Source organism: Lottia gigantea, assembly GCF_000327385.1.
Source record: "Lottia gigantea unplaced genomic scaffold LOTGIsca_5, whole genome shotgun sequence".
Lineage (NCBI taxonomy): Eukaryota > Metazoa > Mollusca > Gastropoda > Lottiidae > Lottia > Lottia gigantea.
The window spans coordinates 2,646,281-2,669,873 of record NW_008709715.1 but is presented as its reverse complement, the minus strand read 5'-3'; the positions used below and the strand labels follow the sequence as shown (position 1 = coordinate 2,669,873).

Below are 23,593 nucleotides of genomic sequence, written 5' to 3'. Positions count from 1 at the left end.
TCACTTCCTGTGTCCTTGTCGGTCAAACAAAATGTCTGCCTTCAAGATCACTCAGTTGGTATGCAATCTTTTATGATTTAAATTTAATGGAATACTGAACATTGAAGTCATGATCTTTCAATTGACATACTCTACCCATTTAGTCTTTTTGCTGGATGGTGAAATTGACTTATTACTCACAGTATTTACAAGTAAAAGTATCCACGCAACAAATTATTTAGAGAAGATTAAATTTATAGTCCGAAATATTCGTACTTTATTTTCTGTGGACATGTCTTATACTCTTGTCGACCTCTTAAACTTGCGTTTTTCATTTTCCTATACCTTGATGAAGCAAACATAATTATTGTTATTATTACTATTGCATCTATTGTCATTGTCATTCATTGATTTGCAGTGAAATATTTTGTTGAGACAGCACTAGTCAAAATCGTAGAATAACACTACTGTCTACTAACAATCGGTTCTTGTTTACACTGTGTAGACAAGATATATGCCTAAGTTGTGAACTTAGCATGTGTTGAAATCGACCAATAGAACAACATATCCACACTTGACTACAGTCCATCAATGTCAACATCTAGTTATGTTTATTTTTTGCAAACCAACCTGCATAGTGACCTATCTATATTCATCCATATGTCTCAGACATGTCTTCCAAGCTTCAGGGCAAAACGGGTTCATGTACCCACTACAGGAGACAGAAATGACCGTGTTCTGAGCTTTAGGAAAAAATGGGCTCATGGACCTACTACAGGAGACAGATATGTGAGGTTTTTTTTTAACAACAGATAGGTCTTTATGTTAGGAAGTTCATTGGGTTTGACTGTTTTGTCAAAAGAATATACTTGACTGGAAAAATGGTTTACTAAGTAACTATCAAAGCTATCAAAATGTAAAGTACCAGTATAGCAATATGACAGTCTATTTGGGTCTGCCTATCCTAGAATTTCTCATTTCATCAAGCAACAGTTTTACATGACAAACTTTGATTGGTTAAAAATAACATCATGGGGATTGACTCAGTTATTATTGTTATCCTGGTGACATTTTGATTAAGATTGGCCAAATATATATGAGTAACGCCTTTACATAATTATACCATATGTATTATAATTATTTCAGGCCCGCCAATTTAGTACTTCTGCTGCAAGACAAGGAAGAATTGTTCAGGTATTTAAAAATTTTATCATTCTGCATTGTGAACTCTTGGTGCTCTTCTACAGGCTAGTTAAATCTTATTCTATTCACTTTTATTGGATTGCCATATTCTATAAACAGTAAAGCTTGAGGCATATCTGGCGATATTTTTTGTGTGTGTTATTAAAGTTGTGTTTGTTACTCTGCAACTGATTGTTTAACTTTGCTTTGATTGTGTTTATTTCTTACATGAGATGTAACTGAATATCTTGTATTTTCAAGGCACCCATTCAGGTGTATGGAATTGAAGGTAGATATGCCCATGCTCTGTATTCGGCAGCATCAAAAGAAAAGAAACTTGATGTTGTGGAAAAAGAACTGAGTGATTTTGGGGTGAGTTTATGTTAGAAAGTTGATAATGCAACTGATTCTAACTTCATTCTTTAAATTAATCTGTTCTGTAAGGGATGACAAATACCTCCAGTCAGTGTTTAAAAAGTGAAAATTTCTTTCACGTGGTACAAAAAGCTTTTATTGATCATAGCATTTGAATGGTTAAATATTTGTGTAAACTTTGATAATGTAATATTTGTTTTTATGTGGATTCACTCACAGAAAACAATTATGATGAAACTTTTTGATCTGCATGAAACTCCTTGAAATGAATACTGTCAATAGTACAAACAAAGGACTGCATTCTACTGAAACTCTGAAGCTTATGTATGCTTTATTTTTCCAGGCTTTATTACAAAAGGATTCGAAATTAGCTGACTTTTTTAGAAATCCTGGAGCACATAAAAGTGATAAATTAGGTATGGTTAATTTTTATATTGCTCAGACCTTTCTTTGTATTGAGGGCTGAGATAAATGCCATTCTCAGTAAAAATCATAAATAAATCTGTTATTCAGGCTGCTGATTAAAAATAACTGTCTGTTTAAAGATGTACATTTTTTCTGGTAATTAAACTATATAATTTTAAAGCATATGTACTACAGATGAAAAATTCTTACTAATGATTTTCCTTTAAAACCAATAAATTGTAAAGAATTTGAACTGTCTTATTTCATTACACTTGATAACTTTATAATTTTCAGCTGCTCTTCAGTCAGTGGTAAAGAAGTTCAAATATTCAGACTTGACCAATAATTTAGTTGGTAAATATCAATTTATATCCTTTGAAATTCTTATTCATTTGTTTCTATTGTGGGTCAGTGAGAATACCGAGAACCTTATGACCTTTTGTTGTAAAATAAAGATTTTGCTTCATACAAATTTATTTATTTTAGCTGCCATGGCTGAAAATAATAGGTTTAATAAACTTGATTCAGTTATTTCATCATTTGCCAAAATAATGAGTGCAGCAAAGGGAGAAGTTCTTTGTGTTGTTACCACAGCAAAGGTATGAGAATTTTTTATATGATAACATGCCAATACACCATGCCCAATATTAAATTGTTTAATTTTTCAGCATATTGATTACCCTTGTGGCTTGTATTAAATCAGTAAATGACTTAAGTTTGTTCATACAATGTTGAACTGAAGAAGACTAAATGAATGATTATGTTATTAAACATATCTCTCAAGTAATATTGACTGTAGAATACCCTTTAGCCTTACACTGACATATAAGTGTGATTTTTACCCTTTTAAAAACTAATTGGCTTATTTTAATTTGACATATTTTTTATTTTCAGCCCTTAGATAACTCCCAACAGAAAGAAGTACAAACAATTTTGAACTCTTTTCTTAAGAAGGGAGAAACTCTTCTACTTGAAATGAAGGTATTTTATTTTTGATATTTAAATGTTATAGTTATTACTAGTAATTTCCTAATGCAACTATGATTAGATTTACTTTTGAATTTGTTTTAAGAACTTAATAGTTCTACCACAGGATTCTTACTGGAACTTTATTGCATTCAAAATTGTTTAAATTTAAGTTAAACCATGTGGACAAAGACCATAAACAAATACCTCACAGATGTAATAGGATGGAATTCAATTAGTAATTGTGAAATCAAGTCAAGAATTATCTCTTATAGGCATAGTGTTTGAGTTAAATTTGACTATCATGAGAGTACTGTTAATTATTAACCTATAGATAAATAGCCCCAAGCAAATCTCTTGGTAACAGATAATTCTCAATTTAAATACGTCATATAATATTTAATATATGCCCAGTTGTCAGAGTGTTGGACCATCTCAAAAACTTAACACTAGATGCTTTATGTGTTTATTTTCCAGGTTGATCCTAGTATAATGGGTGGTATGACAGTAACAGTGGGTGATAAGTTTGTAGATATGTCCTTCTCAACTAAATACAATACCTACTCTAACCTTTTAAAACAAGCTGTTTAGATAAACTCTGATTATAGTGCTGTATGGTAGTCAATGTAAATATTTGAGAAAAGGATAACTTATCTCTGTGCTGATGAAGAAATGTCTATTTACATCTATAGAATAAATCTTACATCAATATTTGAGTAATTAATAAAAGTTGATATATTTAATGGATTTTTTTGAAACAATTGTCTTGTAACATTTAATTAATGTATATTCACCAGTCAGTTATGTCACCTCATTTTCTGAAATCCTTGCACAAAATTTTTCATCTCTGGCCTACAGTCATGTTGTATTTTCACTCTTGGAAAATCCAAATGAATTCCACATCATTTTCAGAATAAAAAAGTTTATTTGCAATTTACTCAGTGAAAATTTGCAAAATATGTTTGTAAATGTTATAGAAGGTACAGTTTTCAATCAGTTTTGATATAAGCATAGCTTTGGAGTTATTATCCTTGATATCTGTGAGTACAAGGAAAACAGATTTCAATCAGTTTTGATCATTGAGATTGATCAAATATTGAAGTTTGAAGTTGATGTTTTTTTACCATTGGCCCCTGATAAACTTGCTGACAAATCAGTTTAGTGAGACTAATTTTTAATGATTAGATTATGACTCATAATTTATGCTGTTATCTTTAAAATTGAACAAAGCTGCATACATTTACATAACGTGACCAGCTATCTCTGAAACAATAAGCTGCTCAGAAACTCTCTAAAGCATTTTCCTTGTTATATTGAATTTTAAGCTTGTGAGCTTCAAAACAGTACTTAAGTTGACAAAAATTATATACTTTAATTGTAAGTTTGCATCTAATATAAACACACCTGAACATGAAATTTCACATAGCGTCCTACATTTTTACTGAAAATCACTCGAGAAACTCAACAGCTAAAAGCTGGTTGATACTAAGCATTAGATGTTGGGGGATTTAAGACTTCATCCATTCCAATAACCAATGATGCAAATAGGGAAATTTTCTAATGACCTATCCCCTTCCCAATCTTAGAAGATCCAGATCTCACCTAGTTGAATGTTCAATCTGTAAGCAAGGCTAGGTGTGTCCAAACAGGGGACTTGAACTTACTCATGATGTGTCATACTTTGACATAATGATAGAAATATCCTGGAAACTTGCCTAACATTACTCATCTCATTAAGATGTATTAACTTTGCAGGAAGTACAAAAGATCTGTAAGAATAACACTGATATTGATAGATTTTCAAATCCAAGAAGTTAAGAATACTAGATTGGCCAGTAGGCTACCTGGGCAATGACCCAGATTTATTCCAAAGCTTAAAAATAAAATATTTAACTCTTTGACAGCATTTTATTTAGACCAATAGCCTTGCTGTTAATTTCCTATCACGATCGGATGGTGAATGATTAGATGAGATTTTTGGTTGTGCAACAAATTGTATAGAGACTTGTTAAATATTTCAGACAAATAATTTAAGAATAAATCCCATCTCATGTCAGCAGGATACAAATGAAAGAAATTATTGAGTAAAGCACAAGTATGACTTACACCCCAGAATCTTCTATCTTCTTTTGTACGCTAAGGAAAAGGCCACACCTTGATGATACAGGTATATAATAATCTTTAAGCTACATTTACAAGTAGAGATCACATTAAATAATGGAACATATTTATTTTTTACAACAATGGAATAGTATTTCACAAAATTGTGTTCTGTATATATTTCTGTTTATATCTCAGAATATATTGCCTATTGAAATAACCATATAAACATGTTATTTGAATTAATGTTACAGCAATAACTTCTACTTTCACGGTAAATATTAAGTTGTAGCAAACAAATACAAAATCCCTTTCAACCATTCCACAATTTCATGTCCACCAAGTTTTGATTCACCAAACACTCGATCAACAAATGATATGGGTACCTCTCCTACTGAGTATCCCATATGTCTTGCTTGTATAATCATTTCAATTTGGAAAACATAGCCTTTAGATCTGCAAGCTTTGACTAATCTTTCTAATATTTCTTTCTTGTACAGCCTGAAACTTCCTGTACAATCTGAACATCCTGGTCTTAGTAACACTTGTACAATATAATTAGCACCACGGCTAATTAGTTTTCTTTTAAAATTCCAGCCATGGACACCACCATCACCAGCATATCTTGTACCAGACACAATATCATAGTCACCGGAGATCTGTTTTTCAATAAATTGAGAAATAAATTTGGGATGATGAGACATATCAGCATCCATTATAAATACAAAATCACCAGTGGCATGTTGAACACCGTGAATATATGCTGTACCCAGTCCAAGTTTCTTCTCTCTTGGTCTCAGAACAATTCTTTTTTCTCCATAAATTTCTTGCAATTTTTTGGCAACTTCTAATGTTCCATCTGGAGATCCATCATCAATTATTATAATTTCATAATCATACTTTCCTTCGGAAAAATATTTGACAAGCAACCAAACGATGATAGGAAGATTGTCTCGCTCATTATATGTCGGCAATAAAACTGAGTACTTGTGTTTGGAAGCCATGGTGGATTGGTGCCAAGCCCAAGGTCGAGGCCACACACTAAAGCCTAAGGCCAAGGGGTCTGTGTCACTATTATGGAACAGAATATCTATTATCTATGCTTGCGACATGCTCAAACACCCTGAATCAGTTGTAAGTTAACTCCTGACTTGATATCAGTTTGGTCAGCTCGAAGAACTGTTTGGTCAGCTTTAGTTCACGTAGACATATCACGTGGGAAATGTTTACAATTTCATCAGAATATATCAATGGGCGTGTTCTATTAACTTTCAACCAATCGTCTCTCTACATCTGGCTTAGCTGCTTAGCTGTTAAAAAATGCTGTTGGTAGAAAAGAAAAATTGTACTGGTATCAACCAAAATTTTGATTCTAAAAGATTACTGATAAATAATAATTTATTGAAGTATTGAAGCAACGGGTTTTATTTAGTAAATTTGTCAAATCAATAGTGGGAAAGGTATTTGCTGCTCAGTCATACTTGACCGGAAGTCTTTACAGATGTACCGGTGCAAAATGGTTTTAGGCTTCGAAAATTAGGCCCTAATCCTGAAAGTTTGTTTTTCAGAAAGTTAAATGACTTGAAGATGATAGCAGCTATAGTTTTGAGAGTGCTACACTATATTTTAACACTTGGACTGATTTTACGTAACTTTTTATACCATATTCCTAATGCATACCTCTCATTTTATAAGAAAAATAGTGTGATCAGTATAAGAAATGATGCAAAACATTTGAAGAAGCTGCCAATGCATCTTGGATTTGTTATAGTTGAAAATGACTACACATTTAGAGATATTGCTAATTTAATTGTGTGGTCTGTAGCAATGGGAATCTCTTACATCAGTGTTTATGATATAAACGGTGAGTCGTTATTTTTAGGTCCAGAACTAATGAGTTAGACTTAAATCTACTTTATTTTTATAGCACAGGAATCAGAAATTCTATCAATAATAAGGTATAGGCTATAGGGTAATACCTTGTCGCCTATTTTAGATTACCCTATATACCTTATTGATAGAATTACCGATTTCTGTGATTATAATAATTATGTAGTAATATTATGTAAGTTATGACTTTAAAAGAATTGTCCCTTCCATAGTCCTGATGTTGCTGACTTTGTGAATGCTTTAATTTAGCCCAATAACTGTTTTTATATCAAAGTAGGCTATGAGAAGGAGACAACTTTCCCTTGCATTTCCCCAATGTAAATTAATGTATCTTACATTTTTCAGGTGATATAAAGAGAAATAGCTTCTTACTTCAAAAGGAAATAAAAAGAAGTAAACAAGAAACTTTTGCATCAGAAGATTCTAAGTTTGAAATAAGCCTATCACTAAGTGAATCAAAAGAGATGCGTAATGAAGGTTAGTGTAAATTTTCTGTGATATTTCAATCATGTGATCTTTTCTAAGAGATAAAAGATTGGCTATTCAACCAGTTATCCCTGATTATCATTGACTAGTTTTGTTCGTGTTTGAACTCTTCTCACCTTAAGGGGTCCTATTTATACTGATTACTGGGTGTGGGTTTTACCGGGGATTTGTATGTATCAGGGTTATTGGGGTGGATTTTTACCGAGTTTACCGGAGTTGATCAGAACCGGGGTAGAGAGGTTTAAGACTTCACCAGACTGTCTGGGTTAAGAGAAGCTGGGAGAAATTACGTATTCTAAAGGTTTCAACTAGTAATGACGAGTCATGATTAAGTTTTTAATTAACCCTTTTAAAACAAAATCTGTTTAATCAAGTAGATACATAGATATGAATAGCATACTTTAGAAATATTTTCAGGTATAATTTTTGATAATGAATAAAAGCAGAAAGGCCCCTTTAAAGATTAAGAAATATTTAATTCATTTTTGTTTCAGAAGAAAGTAGTTTTAAACAACCTCAAGTACATTTACTAGCTGCTGATGATGGGCGTTTAAATTTAGTTAAAACAGCACAAAATTATTGTCAGTTGGTTAAAACAAACCAGTATCAGTTAGAGGATATTGTGCCAAATAATGTAGATAGTCATTTACAAAGTAAGTTTTATTAACCATAAACTATATTAAAGGGGGATTGATTTAAACTACAAGAAAATCCTTTCAAATATATTTGGGAAACTAGAAATTTTTACTTTCTACTTATGTCTTTTTTATTTATGGCAGAGTCTCTCAAGAAAAGACGAGGTGTCATTTTGACTTTCAGTAAGAATTATTCTGGACTATTCTGGAGGTCAGTTATTATGGAAAGTCTCCATGCTAGTGAAAAGAATCTGATTCCAAGAAACCCACTTTTAAAAAGGTAGTATAAATGAGAAACTACTTAGTTCTGCATGCTGACTGGATAATATTATGTAATGTTTTTTATTCTTTATTATTTCAGAATTATTTAAATTACCTGACCCAGATTTAGTTATACTATTAGGACATATAAACAGTCTTTTAGGTTTTATGCCATGGCAAGTTAGATTATCAGAAATTTTGTAAGTGAATGAAATTAAATTATATAGATTTACTTGCAAAAGAAATGAAAAAAAAGCTTGTATCTGATAATTAATATAAAACCAAGCACAATAAACAAATAATGGATATTCTGGGGTCAGTAACAATTAAGTAACATTGATGTTTACATTGACAAATGTAGATACATGTACCGGTACTTAATTTTGCTTGCTAGTTTTTTGCCCAGGTTGAAATTAGCTGAGGGCGAAAGGTGGGTTAATGTCAACTTTTGTTTTTGAAAGTGTTCTAAAGTGAAAACTTTACTCTCTTGAATGAGATTGTTTAATTAAACTTCTCCTTTTTATATTTCAGAAATCTTCCATTAAATAAAGGTGTGAATTATAAATCGTTTTTGTCCCTAATTTATACGTATGGTAAAACTATTCAAAGATTTGGTACATAATAATTAGATTCAGAAAGAGAGCAATATTTATATATTAACATGTACACATGGATTTTGATTGTCATTTAAACGAATGTATGAAATTGAATGTTTTGTTTATAACAAATTGTTATGAAATATACCATTGTATATCAGGAGATCTGAGCTGTGTTATCAGTATCAATCATGTCTGTTAATTTTTATAGTGATTTTCATGAACTTAAACCAAGAAAATTGTGATTAAAAGATTTAACTATTGCTATATATGCTGTTTCTATTTTTTTCAAATACAGTGAATTTAAATCATGTAATGCTAGAGATGCATCGATGAATTGTTAAAAGTTTCAAAATGTACTATGCAATTTACAGTGAAAACATTTTGATTTTGTAAAGGTGATCTGTGATCACAAAATCTGGCTTCTTCTCTATCTTAATAAATTCAAATCTATATTTTTTGAAATGCATGTTGTTGCATTGAGGGAAAAGCTGTAAATGCCATCATAGAATGACCATAAATATCATAAAGAACTGTTGTTTTTATTCTTGAAATGTATACCTCTAATGAACATCTGCATTAACTTTGTACTAATTGAACCTCCTCCATTGTCAAAAAATATGATGCACTGTGCACACATTGTGTTGCCCTCCCAGTTGGTCTTATCTGTTTACATGCAGACTGTTGTAAATGTTTATTTTATTGGGATTCTAAGAAAACAATGGTATAAAGAAATAGCTGTGCACTTTGATCAATCATTCACACAAGAATTATCATGGAGGTAACCTCTGGACCTGGTGCAGAAATATCATTCAACATAATTCAGGAGATAAGTTGTGAAAAATCATTTAGTAGTCTAGCTACTATTGTATCTTAATTTCAGCTGTCCACATCACTTCAAGCAGTCCCTAATTTATAACCGATGTTTATCAAAAATGTATATTGTGAAAGTTTAAGTTTCTTTACTTTCAGATAACATTCTTGCATGCAGATATAATATTGGGCTTTGATCAATATCACGACTTTAAAGCCCAGTCAAATCATACATAGATTTGAAATTTTATGTTGATTTAGCCATAGTTATTATAGTTCTATGACTTAGCCTAAAATTTATAACCTTTACACAGTCATCTAAATCCAGATTTAAAAAATGTAATTATGAAACAAAGATCGGGCTCATATTGAGTGAAATCTTAGGCCATTCAAAGCAAGAGTAAGCTGTCAATGTTCAGTGCAATGAAAAAATAATTGTTTTACAAATTTGATATTGCTCCTTTAAAATGATTCCCGCCAAATTGTATCACGTGATAGACACGTGGTTATTCTAAATAAAGTAATAATGTCGGATAGCGAAGAAAGCATACGTTCTTTGTCTAAGAGACACAGACTTTCGTTATCCTTAATAAATGATGGCTCTGGTGACGATTTGGTAATGTTATTTTCATAAAGTATTTTGTCCTATGGTGTAGATAAACTCCTGTTCATGATATCAAAGCTGGCCGTGAAAAGGAGTAGGCCTACTATGACCACGGCACAAAGTGTAGGCTACAGACCACACCAAATTTCTAGACTAAGATGAAGCATAATTGAGGAACGACTCACTTGTTTTGTTTGATTGATTTTAACAAATTTAGAAATGGAAATTACCTCTGCTCTCCTTCGAGTCTGATATTTTAGTGACCAAAATAAAATTGACTTTGATAAAATCTGAGAGTGAGCGTTGAGTTTGATAAAATCCTAATTATTATAGATGTTTTATATTGAAGGATGATATTTCAAGTACAGCTAGTACTAAAGAAGAAGAATCATCAAGAAGTGATACTCCCACTCAGTTTTATAATAGAAGAGGAAGAGGCAAACCTAGAGCTAAAAAATGCAAATTACAATATAAATGTTCCAATATTTTACAAGTATGTACGGCCTACCGGTAGCCTACAATTGATTTTTTTAAAATATTGTGAGCATAATGCATTAAAAAATTTTCACAGTTCAGAGATATATACTTTATTGACTTAGGTCTGGCTTATCAAAGCAAATAAAAAAATAATTCATTTGATGGTAGAATCGACAATTTTTAGTTTTTAGAGTCTTTTATGAAATATATTTCTTCTGGGTTTATTGATGAAATGAAAAATGTAGATTCTGCAAATTAATATTAAGCAAAAGGTATGAGTGTTTCAGATAACTATTTATTAGAACAGCTTATTTCCTTGATAATTGTTTCTGTATATCTGTGTACTTATTCTTGATCATTTGATCTACAGGAGGATCACAGCCAACCGATATTTGGATTGCAGATAAATTTGAATGCTCCAGAAACTGATCCATTAACATTTGCTACAGTTGGTAATAATAGAGTAAGTTATTATGAAATACAGGTTATGGGAATTGATTGAAATTGATATTGATCATATTTGTGGGCTCTTGAATACATGGATTGGCTGACTTATTTCAAGGAATTCCAAGATCTGACATTTATCATACTCCTATAAACAGATGTGATATTTTGATTATCTATTCCAGGTGAGCGTCTATGAATGTCATGAGAATGGGAAAATCAAATTATTACAAGCTTATGTTGACCCTAGTGTATCCTTTCATTCAAACTTGAATGTTTTACAAAATTATTATTTTTATACGCCCACACGTAAGATGGGCGTATATTGTAATCACCCCGTCGGTCCGTCGGTCCGTTCACATTTGGCTCGTGCTCACTCTACAGGCTACAGTTCTTTATGGATTCTTTTGATTTTTATTTTGTATGTTAATGTTGTTATGAAGATGATCCCTATTGATTTTCGTGATGATCGGATAATTTTTCACCGAAATATCGTGTCTGACTTGACGCTTACTCTATTAGCTATATTGTGCAACTCGTGCTCACTCTACAGGCTACAATTTTTTACAGATTCTTTTGATTTTTATTTTGTATGTCTGTGTCGTTATGAAGATGATCCCTATTGATTTTCATGATGATCTATCGATTTTCATGATGATCAGATAATTTTTCACCGAAATATCGTGTCTGACCTGACGTTTTACTCTATTAGCTATATTATGCAACTCGTGCTCACTCTACAGGCTACAATTGTCTACAGATTCTTTTGATTTTTATTTTGTATGTCAATGTCATTATGAAGATGATCCCTATCGATTTTTGCGATGATCGGAGAATATTTCACTGCAATATCGTGTCTGACTTGACGTTTCACTCTATTAGCTATATTGTGCAACCCTGTAGTCACTAAAGACTGTTTAATCATTTCTGACAGCTGCCAGTGGGCGTATGTTACCTTGCCTGGCAAGCTATCTTATTATCTTTGAAGAAACTTGTTATTCTTTAATTTGAGAAGGAATTTACCAGATTCTAATGTACTTGAAATGTTAAAGAAAAGTTATATATAGCATGCTACCAGTATAAAATTTTGAAAATCAGACTGTTTAAAGTTTAACTATTTTGACTTTTGGCATGTAATTAAGTTTCTCTATTTTCCTTAATGATGAATAGAATGAAGAAAATTTTTATTGTTGCGCTTGGTCTCATGATGATATAACTAAACAGCCAGTATTAGCTGTAGCTGGTGTTAGAGGAATAGTTAGATTAATTAGTCCCATTGCTATGCAATGTATTAAGGTAAGTTGGGTAGTCATTCTAAAACTTCATTCCAAAATCATGATGGTTTCATGACAGAGTTTGCATGATGGTGAATATATTGTTGGTGTGAAAATAATAAATTTTGATGTTTTGACATTTTATGAAATACGTATTTTGGGGGCAGATATAATGTCACTAATCAATGTCTTTCTGTCTGTCTTTCCAAAATTTCTTTTCAGGGGCAACTTCTATAGGATTTGATGTTACAGTGTATTTAATAGACTTGAACATGTCAGAGTCGAGTATGGATATCTATCTACTTATATCTATCTACTATTTTATATCTATTTGATCAAATGTATTATATTTTCAGCATTATGTTGGACATGGCAATGCTATCAATGAACTTAAATTTCACCCCAAAGATTCTAATCTACTACTCTCAGTTAGTAAAGGTAAATAGTTTAAAGCTTCAGCAGATTGTTACATGATAGCAGTGAACAAACACTGATGTATTGACAAAGGCTCAAAAGTGTGCCAAGCACTATATATGTTACAAATGAAACAGGTTCACAATATACCAAAACGAAAATGCCTTACATATAAGCATTATTTTTTTTTAATTCAGCTAATTTTCTATATAATTATTTTAGATCATTCTATGAGAATATGGAATATTAAAAGTGACGTATGTGTTATGATATTCGGTGGTGTTGATGGACATAGAGATGAATTATTAAGTGCTGTAAGTTTTGCTACATTGATAAGTTTATATGATTCCATGTAAAAAATTAGTTATGCATGTATGTCCTAATCAAACCAATATTACAGCTGACATCAAACATAACAGGCAAGTACAAGCAAAAAACAGTCAGGAACATTAATCTTGGACCCTAAACAATAATATGGATTTATCGTCTTAACATAAAATTTACACTTTCAATATTTTTTTCAGGATTTTAATTTAGAAGGAACAAAAATCATATCCTGTGGAATGGATCATTCTTTAAAAATCTGGAACATTGATACCTCTGAATTTACTGATGTTGTTGAACAATCTTATAACTATTCACAAACTAAAACCAAAAGGTACATACAAATCTGTCATATATAATTGTGAAATATTTTGTTGAAATAGATGGAAGAATCGAGTATTAGTTGCCAAAAGTCAATTTTTGTTGCGTTATTGTATTCAAACCCATAGGCTATAAGTAAAAACGAATAATTCTTTCTTTTTTCAGACCTTTTAGTACTGTATCAAACCATTTTCCTGTATTTTCCACCAGAGATATTCATAGAAATTATGTAGATTGTGTTCGATGGCTTGGCAATTTCATTTTATCGAAGGTAATATATTCCCATTGTACAAAATCAATTAAAGAAAAAGGATTTTGTTACATTTGATCATAATATACGGCGTATATTGCCGTCACCCATGTCCGTCCGTCGGTCCGTCCACAATTGCTCGTAAACACTCTGCAAGATACAATTCTTGACGAATTTTGACAAAACTTGGTTTGAGTGTTCGTAATCACCCAAGGATGAACCCTATTGAAAATCAGAAGAATCGAAAAATATTTAGTATAAGTTATTGCGTTCTTGAAAACGCGTTCAATTTTTAGCTCGTAAACACTCTAGAAGGCACAATTCTTGATGGATCTTAACAAAACTTTTCTTGACTTTTCGAAACAATTCTTGACGGATTTTGACAAAACTTTGCATGAGTGTTCATAATCAGCCAAGGATGAAACCTAACGAAACTTTGCATGAGTGTTCGTAATCACCCAAGGAACCGTATTGAAAATCAGAAATATCGAAAAATATTTAGTATGAGTTATTGCCCTTGTTCTTGAAAACGCATTAAATCTTTAGCTCGTAAACACTCTAGAAGGCACAATTCTTGATGGATCTTAACAAAACTTTTCTTGACTTTTCGAAACAATTCTTGACGGATTTTGACAAAACTTTGCATGAGTGTTCATAATCAGCCAAGGATGAAACCTAACGAAACTTTGCATGAGTGTTCGTAATCACCCAAGGAACCGTATTGAAAATCAGAAATATCGAAAAATATTTAGTATGAGTTATTGCCCTTGTTCTTGAAAACGCATTAAATTTTTAGCTCGTAATCACTCTAGAAGGGATAATTCTTGACGGATTTTGATGATACATGGTGTGAATGTTCGTAATCACCCAAGGATGAACCCTATTGAAAATCAGAACAGTTGAAAAATATTTAGTATGAGTTATTGCCCTTGTTCTTGAAAAGGCTTTCAAATTTAGCTCTTAAACACTAAAAGACATGATTCTTGCAGGATTTTGACAAAACTTGGTTTTATTATTCAGTCCCGCGCTGAAGATTGAATATTTGTGTTTTCACGAGCTAAAATTGAACACTTATATCAAATCATAAAAATATTGAATTTTTTTTAGGGAAGAATTCACATTGGTTATTTAACATGTATTATTTTAAAGTGAGCAAAAAGCCTATGATATGAAATATAATTATTGAATTTAGCTTTGCTTATTGTATTCATTTCTATAGTCATGTGAGAACTGTATAGTATGTTGGAAACCAGGTAATATACATCAGCCTATAGATAAAGTAGCAGATAATACAATTAGTATAATATACAGATTTGAATATAAAGAATGTGATATATGGTACATGAGATTTTCATTAGATTATTCCCAAAAAGTGAGTATTTATCTATCTTAAAGACCAATTCATGTAGGGGAATGAAACTTAATACTTACACACCATTTTTAAGTTCAATTGTGCTCAGAGGTTTCATTGTTGTTGTTCTTACAATAGATTTTGATATAGATTTGATTGTAGATGCATTGCCCAAATGCTTTTCATAATTTATAATTAATATGTAATCAAGTTGTGAATGTGAAATGTTTATTGTAGATAATGGCATTAGGTAATCAATGTGGTAAAATATATGTATGGGATTTAGATACAGACGACCCCTCTACTGTCAGGTTTGGCTAATTATCATTTATCCTAATTGATTTTTGTTAATTTTGTTCCATTATTTGAAAAAATAATGCAAAATAGTAATAATTGTAGTTTTATATAACTTAACAAGTTTCTAAAGATTTGAACTAACATCATTCATTTGTTTCTTTTAGATTCACTAAGCTTGCACATGCAAAAAGTATAACAGCAATACGACAAACAGCTTTATCAAAAGATGGAAGCATATTGTTAGCAGTTTCAGATGACAGTAAAATTTGGAGATGGGATAAAATAAGTGGATAATTATAGATTAACTGATCTGTAAGCTTATTCTGAAGAATCTGCTGTGAGGTGAAATTCTGATGACTGATTTTAACAATATTGTGCTGATTGAGACTCAATATCTAAACTAAAGACAGAAATCAAATTGCTGAGATAAATTTCACAAAGAAGTACCCATCAGCTTAGTACATTTTAGGAAGACATACCACAGTAATAGTGTGAAAATTTTAGTCAGAGATATTAATGCAAGTTGAGGGAACAAGGGCAATTCTTGATTAAAGATTACATTCTCATCCTTCATTCATAGACATTATCAAATAAAGCACTCATATCATGCATGCTGTGGTTTTATTAGTATGAATATATTTGCCCACAACAGATCATCTTTTCACTGTTGAAATCCAGCAGATTCAATGGTATATGGGAGATAACCACTTTTCCTATTTACTGATACAGACAACAATTAAATTGATTTAATTGATATAAGATCAATTCAGTCCCTAACTCAATGTCTACGACATGGAATTTTTTTCAGAAGCGGACACCATCCACCAACAAGAAGAAAAATTCAGTCCAAACACTTTATTCTGATGGTGAGCTCATAAAATGTAGACTTGGCTATGTACAAATCAGAGAATATAGAGGACTTCAGGAATGGGGACAAAATTATAACAGAAGTGAACAAAATTATATGGTAGAATTTAATCGCAAGTTCACCAGGCATATAGGCCTACAATATGTTGAAATTTTCTTTACTTCGCTCTCACAAATAAGGAGAATGTCGTGCAATCATGAAGTAAATTATCTTTTCAAAAAATCCGTTGAGTACGTGGTGTTAAATATCATGAAAATAACAATTTAAGGTTTAAAATAGAATACTAAACATCAGATATGGTCTTCAGGTACACAATGACCTATCTCAAATCACTGCTTTGGCGAGTCAAGTCTTTTGAGTACAACTCTTGTGTTCCTAATCATTCAAACAAATCGTATTTATAACTCATTATTCACTCAATTTTTCGCCTATAAAAAGGAAATATTTTGCACCTTGCTGACAAAACACTTTAAATACATTGCTCTAAATTGAAACTCAACCAGTCAGTAGCAATCACACTGCTTCCTATATCAATATATTAACTTTTAGTACAACTAGATATTGTTTTTATCTCCATTCATCTTCATTTATGTCATAATTTTCCATAGCTTTATCAATGTATATCCATCTTCCAAGAACACCTACATCAAGGATTGACTTGTGAAATTCGGTCCAGTGAGGTTTTGCATATTTACACTGAGCATTAAATAGCTTTAAACCTTTATTATATTCTGTTTTATAAATTATAGAAAATAATCCTACATTTTGGTATCTTAAATATCCATCATTGAATTTATGAATAACATTTTCCATGAACTTGTCAGAAGTTTTGCTTCTGATAGGTTCGCCAACTAATGCCAGATCATTGGCATTTTCTATGATTAGTTCTTTGAAACTAGCCTCTGTTGGGTTCAGTTTATAAAAGACAGCACCTGTTCCAAGTAATGAGAAATAAAAACTGGCCTTTAAAGGCTTATCCTTAATGTCTTGTAGAGTGTCTAGAAAAGCAGCTTTGTAGTCTCCATAAATGTTGTAAAAGTAATTCCCAATCTTTTCTACTCGACCTCCTTTCACCTTTTCGGGAACTTTTACCTTGTTAGCTGCCCTTTTTAAACCGTTGAAAACTCGTAAATATGACTGGAAATTCATTTTTAACAGAATTATGTTCAAGATATAAGAAAATGTGATTATTGCTGTAACCCTTGATTCGAAGAGCATGGATGTAGTTATCTCCCTTAACCCTCTTCATCGAAAAGAAGAAAAAAATACAGTATTTTCGATTATCCGGTCCTGCCATTTGTATGGATAAGTGGTCTGGATAATCGTTGTCAGTGCCCGTCATAAATTTTTGGAGTAATATCATTGGTCTTTTTTATTTATCACAGCCAATCAAACTGGCTTTTGTTAGACGTAAATACGGAAGTCTCGGTTATCATGACTATGAATTTACTACTGGACTGATCCTGACTAGTCTGTAATTGGGAAAATGAGAGCTGAAGTCTGAACTAATGTCTGTCTTTTTGTTAACTGCCACAGTCTGATTAATTAACTGGCCGATGAAACTGAAGTCAGATGATGTTCTTTGTAACTCTTGTAAGGCAGTAAGTATATATTATTTATATATTTCATTAGGTTATTTGATATAATCCAAATTGTGCCTGACACTCTTCTTATGTTCAGTCAATCAGTGTCATGTCTGCTGTGAGTTTGGGTTATGGCAAAGTGAATTCAGGGCATGGTGCCCTAACCGTAGTAATATATTGCAACTGTTGAATTGATTGATTTATTTATGCCATGGATTTGAAGACTTCTCAGCTCCATATAACTTATAGCTCTATGAAGTACAATGTTTAAAAAAAAAGAGTTAAATGCCTACAGTTTTATCTGCATATTTTTATTGACACTGACAGAATTTTGTACTGCAGCATCAGCCATGAACATCAGGTCTATTATATTGTTGCATGACATTACATTTATATCTGCTTGACCCTGATAATGTTTGTAGGTACTTGTATTCTGTAAAGTTTTGTCGGGATTTGTTCACATGGGAAATGATTTTTTTAATTTTTTTTATTAAAAACATGATTCCACTAGACACTGATGGTTTTCTAATCATTATGATGTTTGCCCCCACCCTGGTAACATAGCTTCCTTGTTAAAGTGATACTACGTCTTAGAATTAACATAAAATTTAAGAATTTTAAACTTAGCAAATAAGAGCCAGTAGATATACCTGGTGTCATAAATAACATAACAGGAACCTCATATAATCTGATGAATCCAAAAAACTTAGTAATTATCCATAAATTTGTAATTAACTATTGAAAAATGCCTAATATCAAGATTAAGCGTTTTTCAATAATTATTTAGTTTTATCAATTTTACATAATGGTGCTTTATCTTGTTCATCCTGCCTGTTTGACACCTTTTGACAGTTCTTAGGTTCTGCCTTATGGCTATATACAAATAGCTACTTCACAGGGAAATAAGCAATATGTTTTATGTAACTTGCTGCCATTTTGCAAAGATCCAAAAAAAGCCAGTAAGGAGTATTGTGGGTTTGAAGCATGTGATTCTTTGTCATTAAGCCACCTATAATTTTTGACAGTAAGTTTTTGAAGTTGTAGCAAGTTGGAACAGTTCTGCCACGGCTTTTCCATGCCTAGTTTACGATTTCTTCAACTGAAACATTCAACTAGGTTTTGCAATTTTAATCAAACTGAAGCAGAAAAATTTGGACATGTTCTGTCAAGTTGCCTTCAGTGTGTATGTACTGCTCTGTCTTAATCATAAGGGCTACCCAAAACAAAATTCCTGTGCCTGTGCTTTTGTAACATTGCTTAACCGCTATGTTACAACCTAAAATTCCAAAACCAAGACCCATCTCGGCCAGATTTAGATATCACTACTGCAAGCTATTCATTAGATTATGTTTTAAGATTTAAGTCAATGCCAGTGTATTATACCATACCTGATTTCTGTTGTGGGCATGGATAAGGAGGGAGAGCAATATTATCAAACATTTTAAAGTAACTGGTAACATAAAGCTTGAAAAACCCTTTTATGCCATTAATGTAAATTTTAAATGATAATATACTTTGCTAAAGCAAATTCATTTTACTAAATTTAATTTTTTAAATTGTGCAAATTTCAATATGTTCAAACAGTAAACAGAGTTGGCCATTGTACTAAATCCAAAACTCTTCCATAAAGATGATTTTCATTTGGAACTCAGTTTGTGAAACACAACAGAGTGAGGTTTAGTTCTATAATCTATCTGAGATGTGTTTAATGTTTTTTGAATCTGACAGTAATGCAGAATTTGACCACCATATTAACTCATTGAGTTCAGTGATATTTGAAACATTCACAAGATTTGAATCATTTAAGTGAAAATTGCTTTATAATTGTTTTTATTTTGATGATAATTTACTACTCCAGAAAGTTCTTTGAAATACATTTGACAAAAGCAACCTTAATCACTAATCAATTCAGATATAAAATCATGTTTGCTTTTTTTCATCCAACTGAAAGAGCACCTCATTTAATTTTTTCTTGCCAATGATGTAGTATATGACATTTATATTTATGATTTCTGCATTTTATTAATATTGACAATGAAGTCAAAATGTTGACAATGAAGTCAAACTTATTTTGGATGGGTTTCACTGATAAAGGATTGATTGACTAACTTGACAAATTGAAATTTGGGTCAAACAAATGACAAGAGATATTATAATGGTACTGGTATGATCCCGTGAAACCTCAATTCTTCAAATCAATGATTTTTAAAGGGATAAACTCATCTATATATCTGATTTTCAACAAACCAATTTCAGTTCTCTGTATCACTGCAAATGGTGCGGCAAACCAATGCAATGTAGACAAATAAACAAGTTAAGGAGTTGAGGCTGCTGTTTCTCCCATTCAAGACATGAGCATTGATAAAGATCTCTTGATGTATTAGATTTTAATTCTAAATTGAGCTCTTTTAGCTGTTATTTGGTACTAAAGGTACAAATATTTACATTATTATATCCCTTTCGCTCTATCATAGATATCTGTAATTTTATTTAATTGCTGAGGAACTATATCAGATTTTCATTCTGAAGAAGGTAAAATTGATCTGTATCAATGTATTGTAGACATTCAGAAATTTGTGACACTCAGAAAATGCCCATCATCAGATGTAGTGAAATGATGTGTATGATATAAAGTAAATCAATGCAAGATGAACTAAGATCAATTTGACACAGACATCATAATAGCTGATACTTAACAAATTAATCCAGACAGATTTACTAATTAATTTACTTCCAATAAATACTTTTATGTCTTTTCTATTCTATTCCACTTCAAGAAATTATGATAGGTTAAAGAGCACATTGAATGTCATCACCTCATTATTAAAGTTACCAAGATATAGATTGTTGGTTTAAACTATAAATGTCCTTTCATTTTGAAAAAGCAAAATTTAATCAGCGTCTTCTTTTATTTTTCTTTTCAATAACTGAAGGAAACCATTTAGTATGTAGCATATAAAGCCTCTATTTATTTCATATTTGAATGACAAGAAGTCAGTCCCACCATTATGAAAAATAAATTCAAGGCACTGGGCTCATAAATAAACGATTCTGCCTTTGCCAGAATTGAACCATTGAGCTTCAGGTTCCTAAGGTTAGATGGGTAATTCACTGAGCCATGATTGTTATCTAAAATTTAAGTAATTTACTTGTCCATAGCAAATTGGACCCCATTCTATTAACTCTCTGAAACAATTGCATAATGTGTTTTTAAAACATGTTTTGTGTATTTTTTGTAAACATTGTATTATTCCAGTCTTTTCTCTTTGCACGCAGCGAAGAACATTTTTTATAGTACCATTTAATCTTTATTACTCAAATTGATGCTAAAGAAGAAAGCTTATCTGGTGTCTGTGTTAAAATTTTCATCCAAAATAATAACTATCTTTTAAGAAAGGCATCAATTCAGCTCAGATCTAGAAATCCACATAAGCAGGAGTAAGCACTTAATTTATATTCATATCGGATGAAATTTTTGTTTTTATAGTGGTTACCTGGTTATTTTGACACATTTTAATGACTGAATGGCCAATCATAGAAAAAACCTTAACTTAATCCGAAAAGCATGCAAACTCTAGCTATTATTGTATTGACAAGCAAATTTGGACAATAACTACAAAAATGTCTATTGAAATATTGATTACAAACTCATCTGAGATATTTACAAATAACATAACCTATACTATTCCTGATTTAGAGACTAATATAGTATCCCTTATACACTTAAGTCAAGTTGTAACGAACTTCGTCTTATACCTTCACTGCAATAGCCACCTTTCATGTAACACAGAGTAAATGCAGTGATTTGGTTGGATTGTGCATTAGCGAATACAGCCAATCAGAGTCTTCGATAGAAAGTCTATAAACAAAAAGCCCTAATGTTTGACAGTATTTATTTGCTGGTGTAGAATTCAATCTAATAGCTACATTACATGATACAAGAAATACAATGAAGATCGTAATAGCTTGACATTGTGAGGTTGCTCTTAAGAAAGCTGGAAAACCTATGATTTTGTGACCATGTAAACAACATTAATAAAAATATTCCCATTATTGAATTACTCTTTTATAACTTTGAAACATGTTGGCACATGGTACCAAATACATCAAAATTTAGTGTAATGCCCATGTAAGTGCATAAGCTATGATACTTTCTTGACATTTTGCAGTGATAAAACGTACTAATCAGTTTTGACTTGCCAGAAATTGAATTTACTCTGCACCTTTATATGAGAATATATAATAAGAAATATAAGCATGATAGAGCTTTAGTATTTTTGATCAATATCTAGATTATCAAAAACTTATAAGACATTCTTTTTACATGTAGTTCTCTTGGGCAACCTGACCTTCCAATATGACATCATCAACATGACTGTACATGATGTCTGGCAGCAGAACGTGCTTGTGAAGTCCATGGAAGCATTGAATTATGTTGACCAGTTTCAGTGGTTTCTTATCAACTATCTAATCTATCAGTTAGATTGGTCTCCATTGGAGTATCATACTAAAATAAAAGATTTTTTTTTGCTTTCTGATACTGATTGTAGTAAGATGACATGATTTTTGTGGTGTACCCAAGTTGTAAGGATTTCTATTTAGATGATGTAAACATGTTTATAGAAACTTAATTATAGAACAAATACATAAAAATAAATACATAACTTGTTTGGACACAGATTTTTATTTGATGTTTGTTGTGCCATGATATTTTTAGTCTATTGAATAGTTTTTTTTACATGGGCATCAAAGGATCAATTTTGGGTTGTACTCTGGATAATTTTGATTCACCTTTTTTTTCAATTTAAATGTCTTGTGAACTGACTTTGAACTATTGTAGATGTAGACTTAAATTGCTGCTCATACATTATTTTCCAAAAGTAATGAATAGTGATTATTTTTTTTTTTTTTTTTTGTGTGAAAAAACATTTTGATATTCTGTGTCAAAACTACCTACTTTTGACTTTAGGAAATAAGACATCTCCAATCCAGGAAATAGTGTGGGTCCTCTCACTTTGTCTGTCACATGGATCTTCATTCTGTGCCTGAGGATGGGGGGGGGGGGGGGGGGTAACATTTTATTTCATTTTATACGAACTCTATTTCTTCGTATATAGATACAAAGCTGAATGTGTTAATATTGATGAAAATAGTTATTGATGATTTGAGATAGAAAAAAACTAGATGTTTGTGACACAGATTATAATGATAGTGGGTTATTTTAGGTCATTAGTCTAGACTAGTATTAATCATTGAAATGAGACTATTGTTTGAAGTGTTATTAACAGACAGGAAACATTGATTATTATATTATCATGTTTGTATGTCTATAGTCTGTCTATATCAGCATCCAGTCTACCACAGTGGTATTCATTCTACTTATAGTCGTAATAGACTCTGTCCACATGTCCTATTAAAGTTATTATACAGACATTAATTAGTAGTCTGTAGGGGTCAGACTAGACTGACAATTATACACTATTCACTGTACACTCAACCATACCATATTGACCTTTATAGTAAGTCATTTATTCAGTGTGCGCCATATTGAACAGCTAATTTGTTTTCAATTCATAAAATTTTCTTATGATGTGATGTGAAGTGAAATTGTTATCGGTCCTATTGAACCAAATGAAATTATTGTCTATAGAAGAATAGAATTACTATACAATGTCAATAATATTGTTAAATATAGAAC

At 31.5% G+C, this 23,593-nt stretch overlaps 5 protein-coding genes across 5 annotated transcripts; 3 read left to right on the top strand and 2 right to left on the bottom strand.

Annotated features, from left to right (window-relative positions):
- The first annotated feature begins 13 nt into the window (after positions 1-13).
- Positions 14-3,838, top strand: LOTGIDRAFT_183079 (hypothetical protein). The gene is made up of 8 exons (XM_009061902.1): positions 14-58; positions 1,126-1,173; positions 1,423-1,533; positions 1,880-1,952; positions 2,236-2,295; positions 2,428-2,540; positions 2,836-2,922; positions 3,385-3,838. The coding sequence occupies exons 1-8, from the start codon at positions 32-34 to the stop codon at positions 3,496-3,498; spliced, it is 633 nt and encodes a 210-aa protein (XP_009060150.1). The 5' UTR covers positions 14-31; the 3' UTR covers positions 3,499-3,838.
- Positions 3,839-4,798: 960 nt separating this feature from the next.
- Positions 4,799-6,210, bottom strand: LOTGIDRAFT_210079 (hypothetical protein). The gene has a single exon (XM_009061901.1). It carries the CDS (start codon positions 6,009-6,011, stop codon positions 5,289-5,291), a length of 723 nt encoding a protein of 240 aa, XP_009060149.1. The 5' UTR covers positions 6,012-6,210; the 3' UTR covers positions 4,799-5,288.
- A 384-nt stretch (positions 6,211-6,594) lies between these two features.
- Positions 6,595-8,901, top strand: LOTGIDRAFT_106731 (hypothetical protein; the record flags this gene model as incomplete). The annotated part of the gene is made up of 5 exons (XM_009061900.1): positions 6,595-6,871; positions 7,243-7,365; positions 7,881-8,036; positions 8,380-8,479; positions 8,811-8,901. The coding sequence occupies 5 exons, from the start codon at positions 6,595-6,597 to the stop codon at positions 8,899-8,901; spliced, it is 747 nt and encodes a 248-aa protein (XP_009060148.1).
- A 1,313-nt stretch (positions 8,902-10,214) lies between these two features.
- LOTGIDRAFT_229029 (hypothetical protein) lies at positions 10,215-16,054 on the top strand (the record flags this gene model as incomplete). The annotated part of the gene is made up of 12 exons (XM_009061899.1): positions 10,215-10,304; positions 10,642-10,785; positions 11,140-11,232; positions 11,399-11,464; positions 12,384-12,509; positions 12,844-12,925; positions 13,124-13,215; positions 13,426-13,559; positions 13,712-13,817; positions 15,016-15,168; positions 15,385-15,458; positions 15,609-16,054. 12 exons carry the CDS (start codon positions 10,215-10,217, stop codon positions 15,736-15,738), a joined length of 1,290 nt encoding a protein of 429 aa, XP_009060147.1. The 3' UTR covers positions 15,739-16,054.
- Positions 16,055-16,879: 825 nt separating this feature from the next.
- Positions 16,880-17,461, bottom strand: LOTGIDRAFT_106249 (hypothetical protein; the record flags this gene model as incomplete). The annotated part of the gene is made up of 1 exon (XM_009061898.1): positions 16,880-17,461. The coding sequence occupies one exon, from the start codon at positions 17,459-17,461 to the stop codon at positions 16,880-16,882; it is 582 nt and encodes a 193-aa protein (XP_009060146.1).
- Between the last annotated feature and the right edge of the window lie 6,132 nt (positions 17,462-23,593).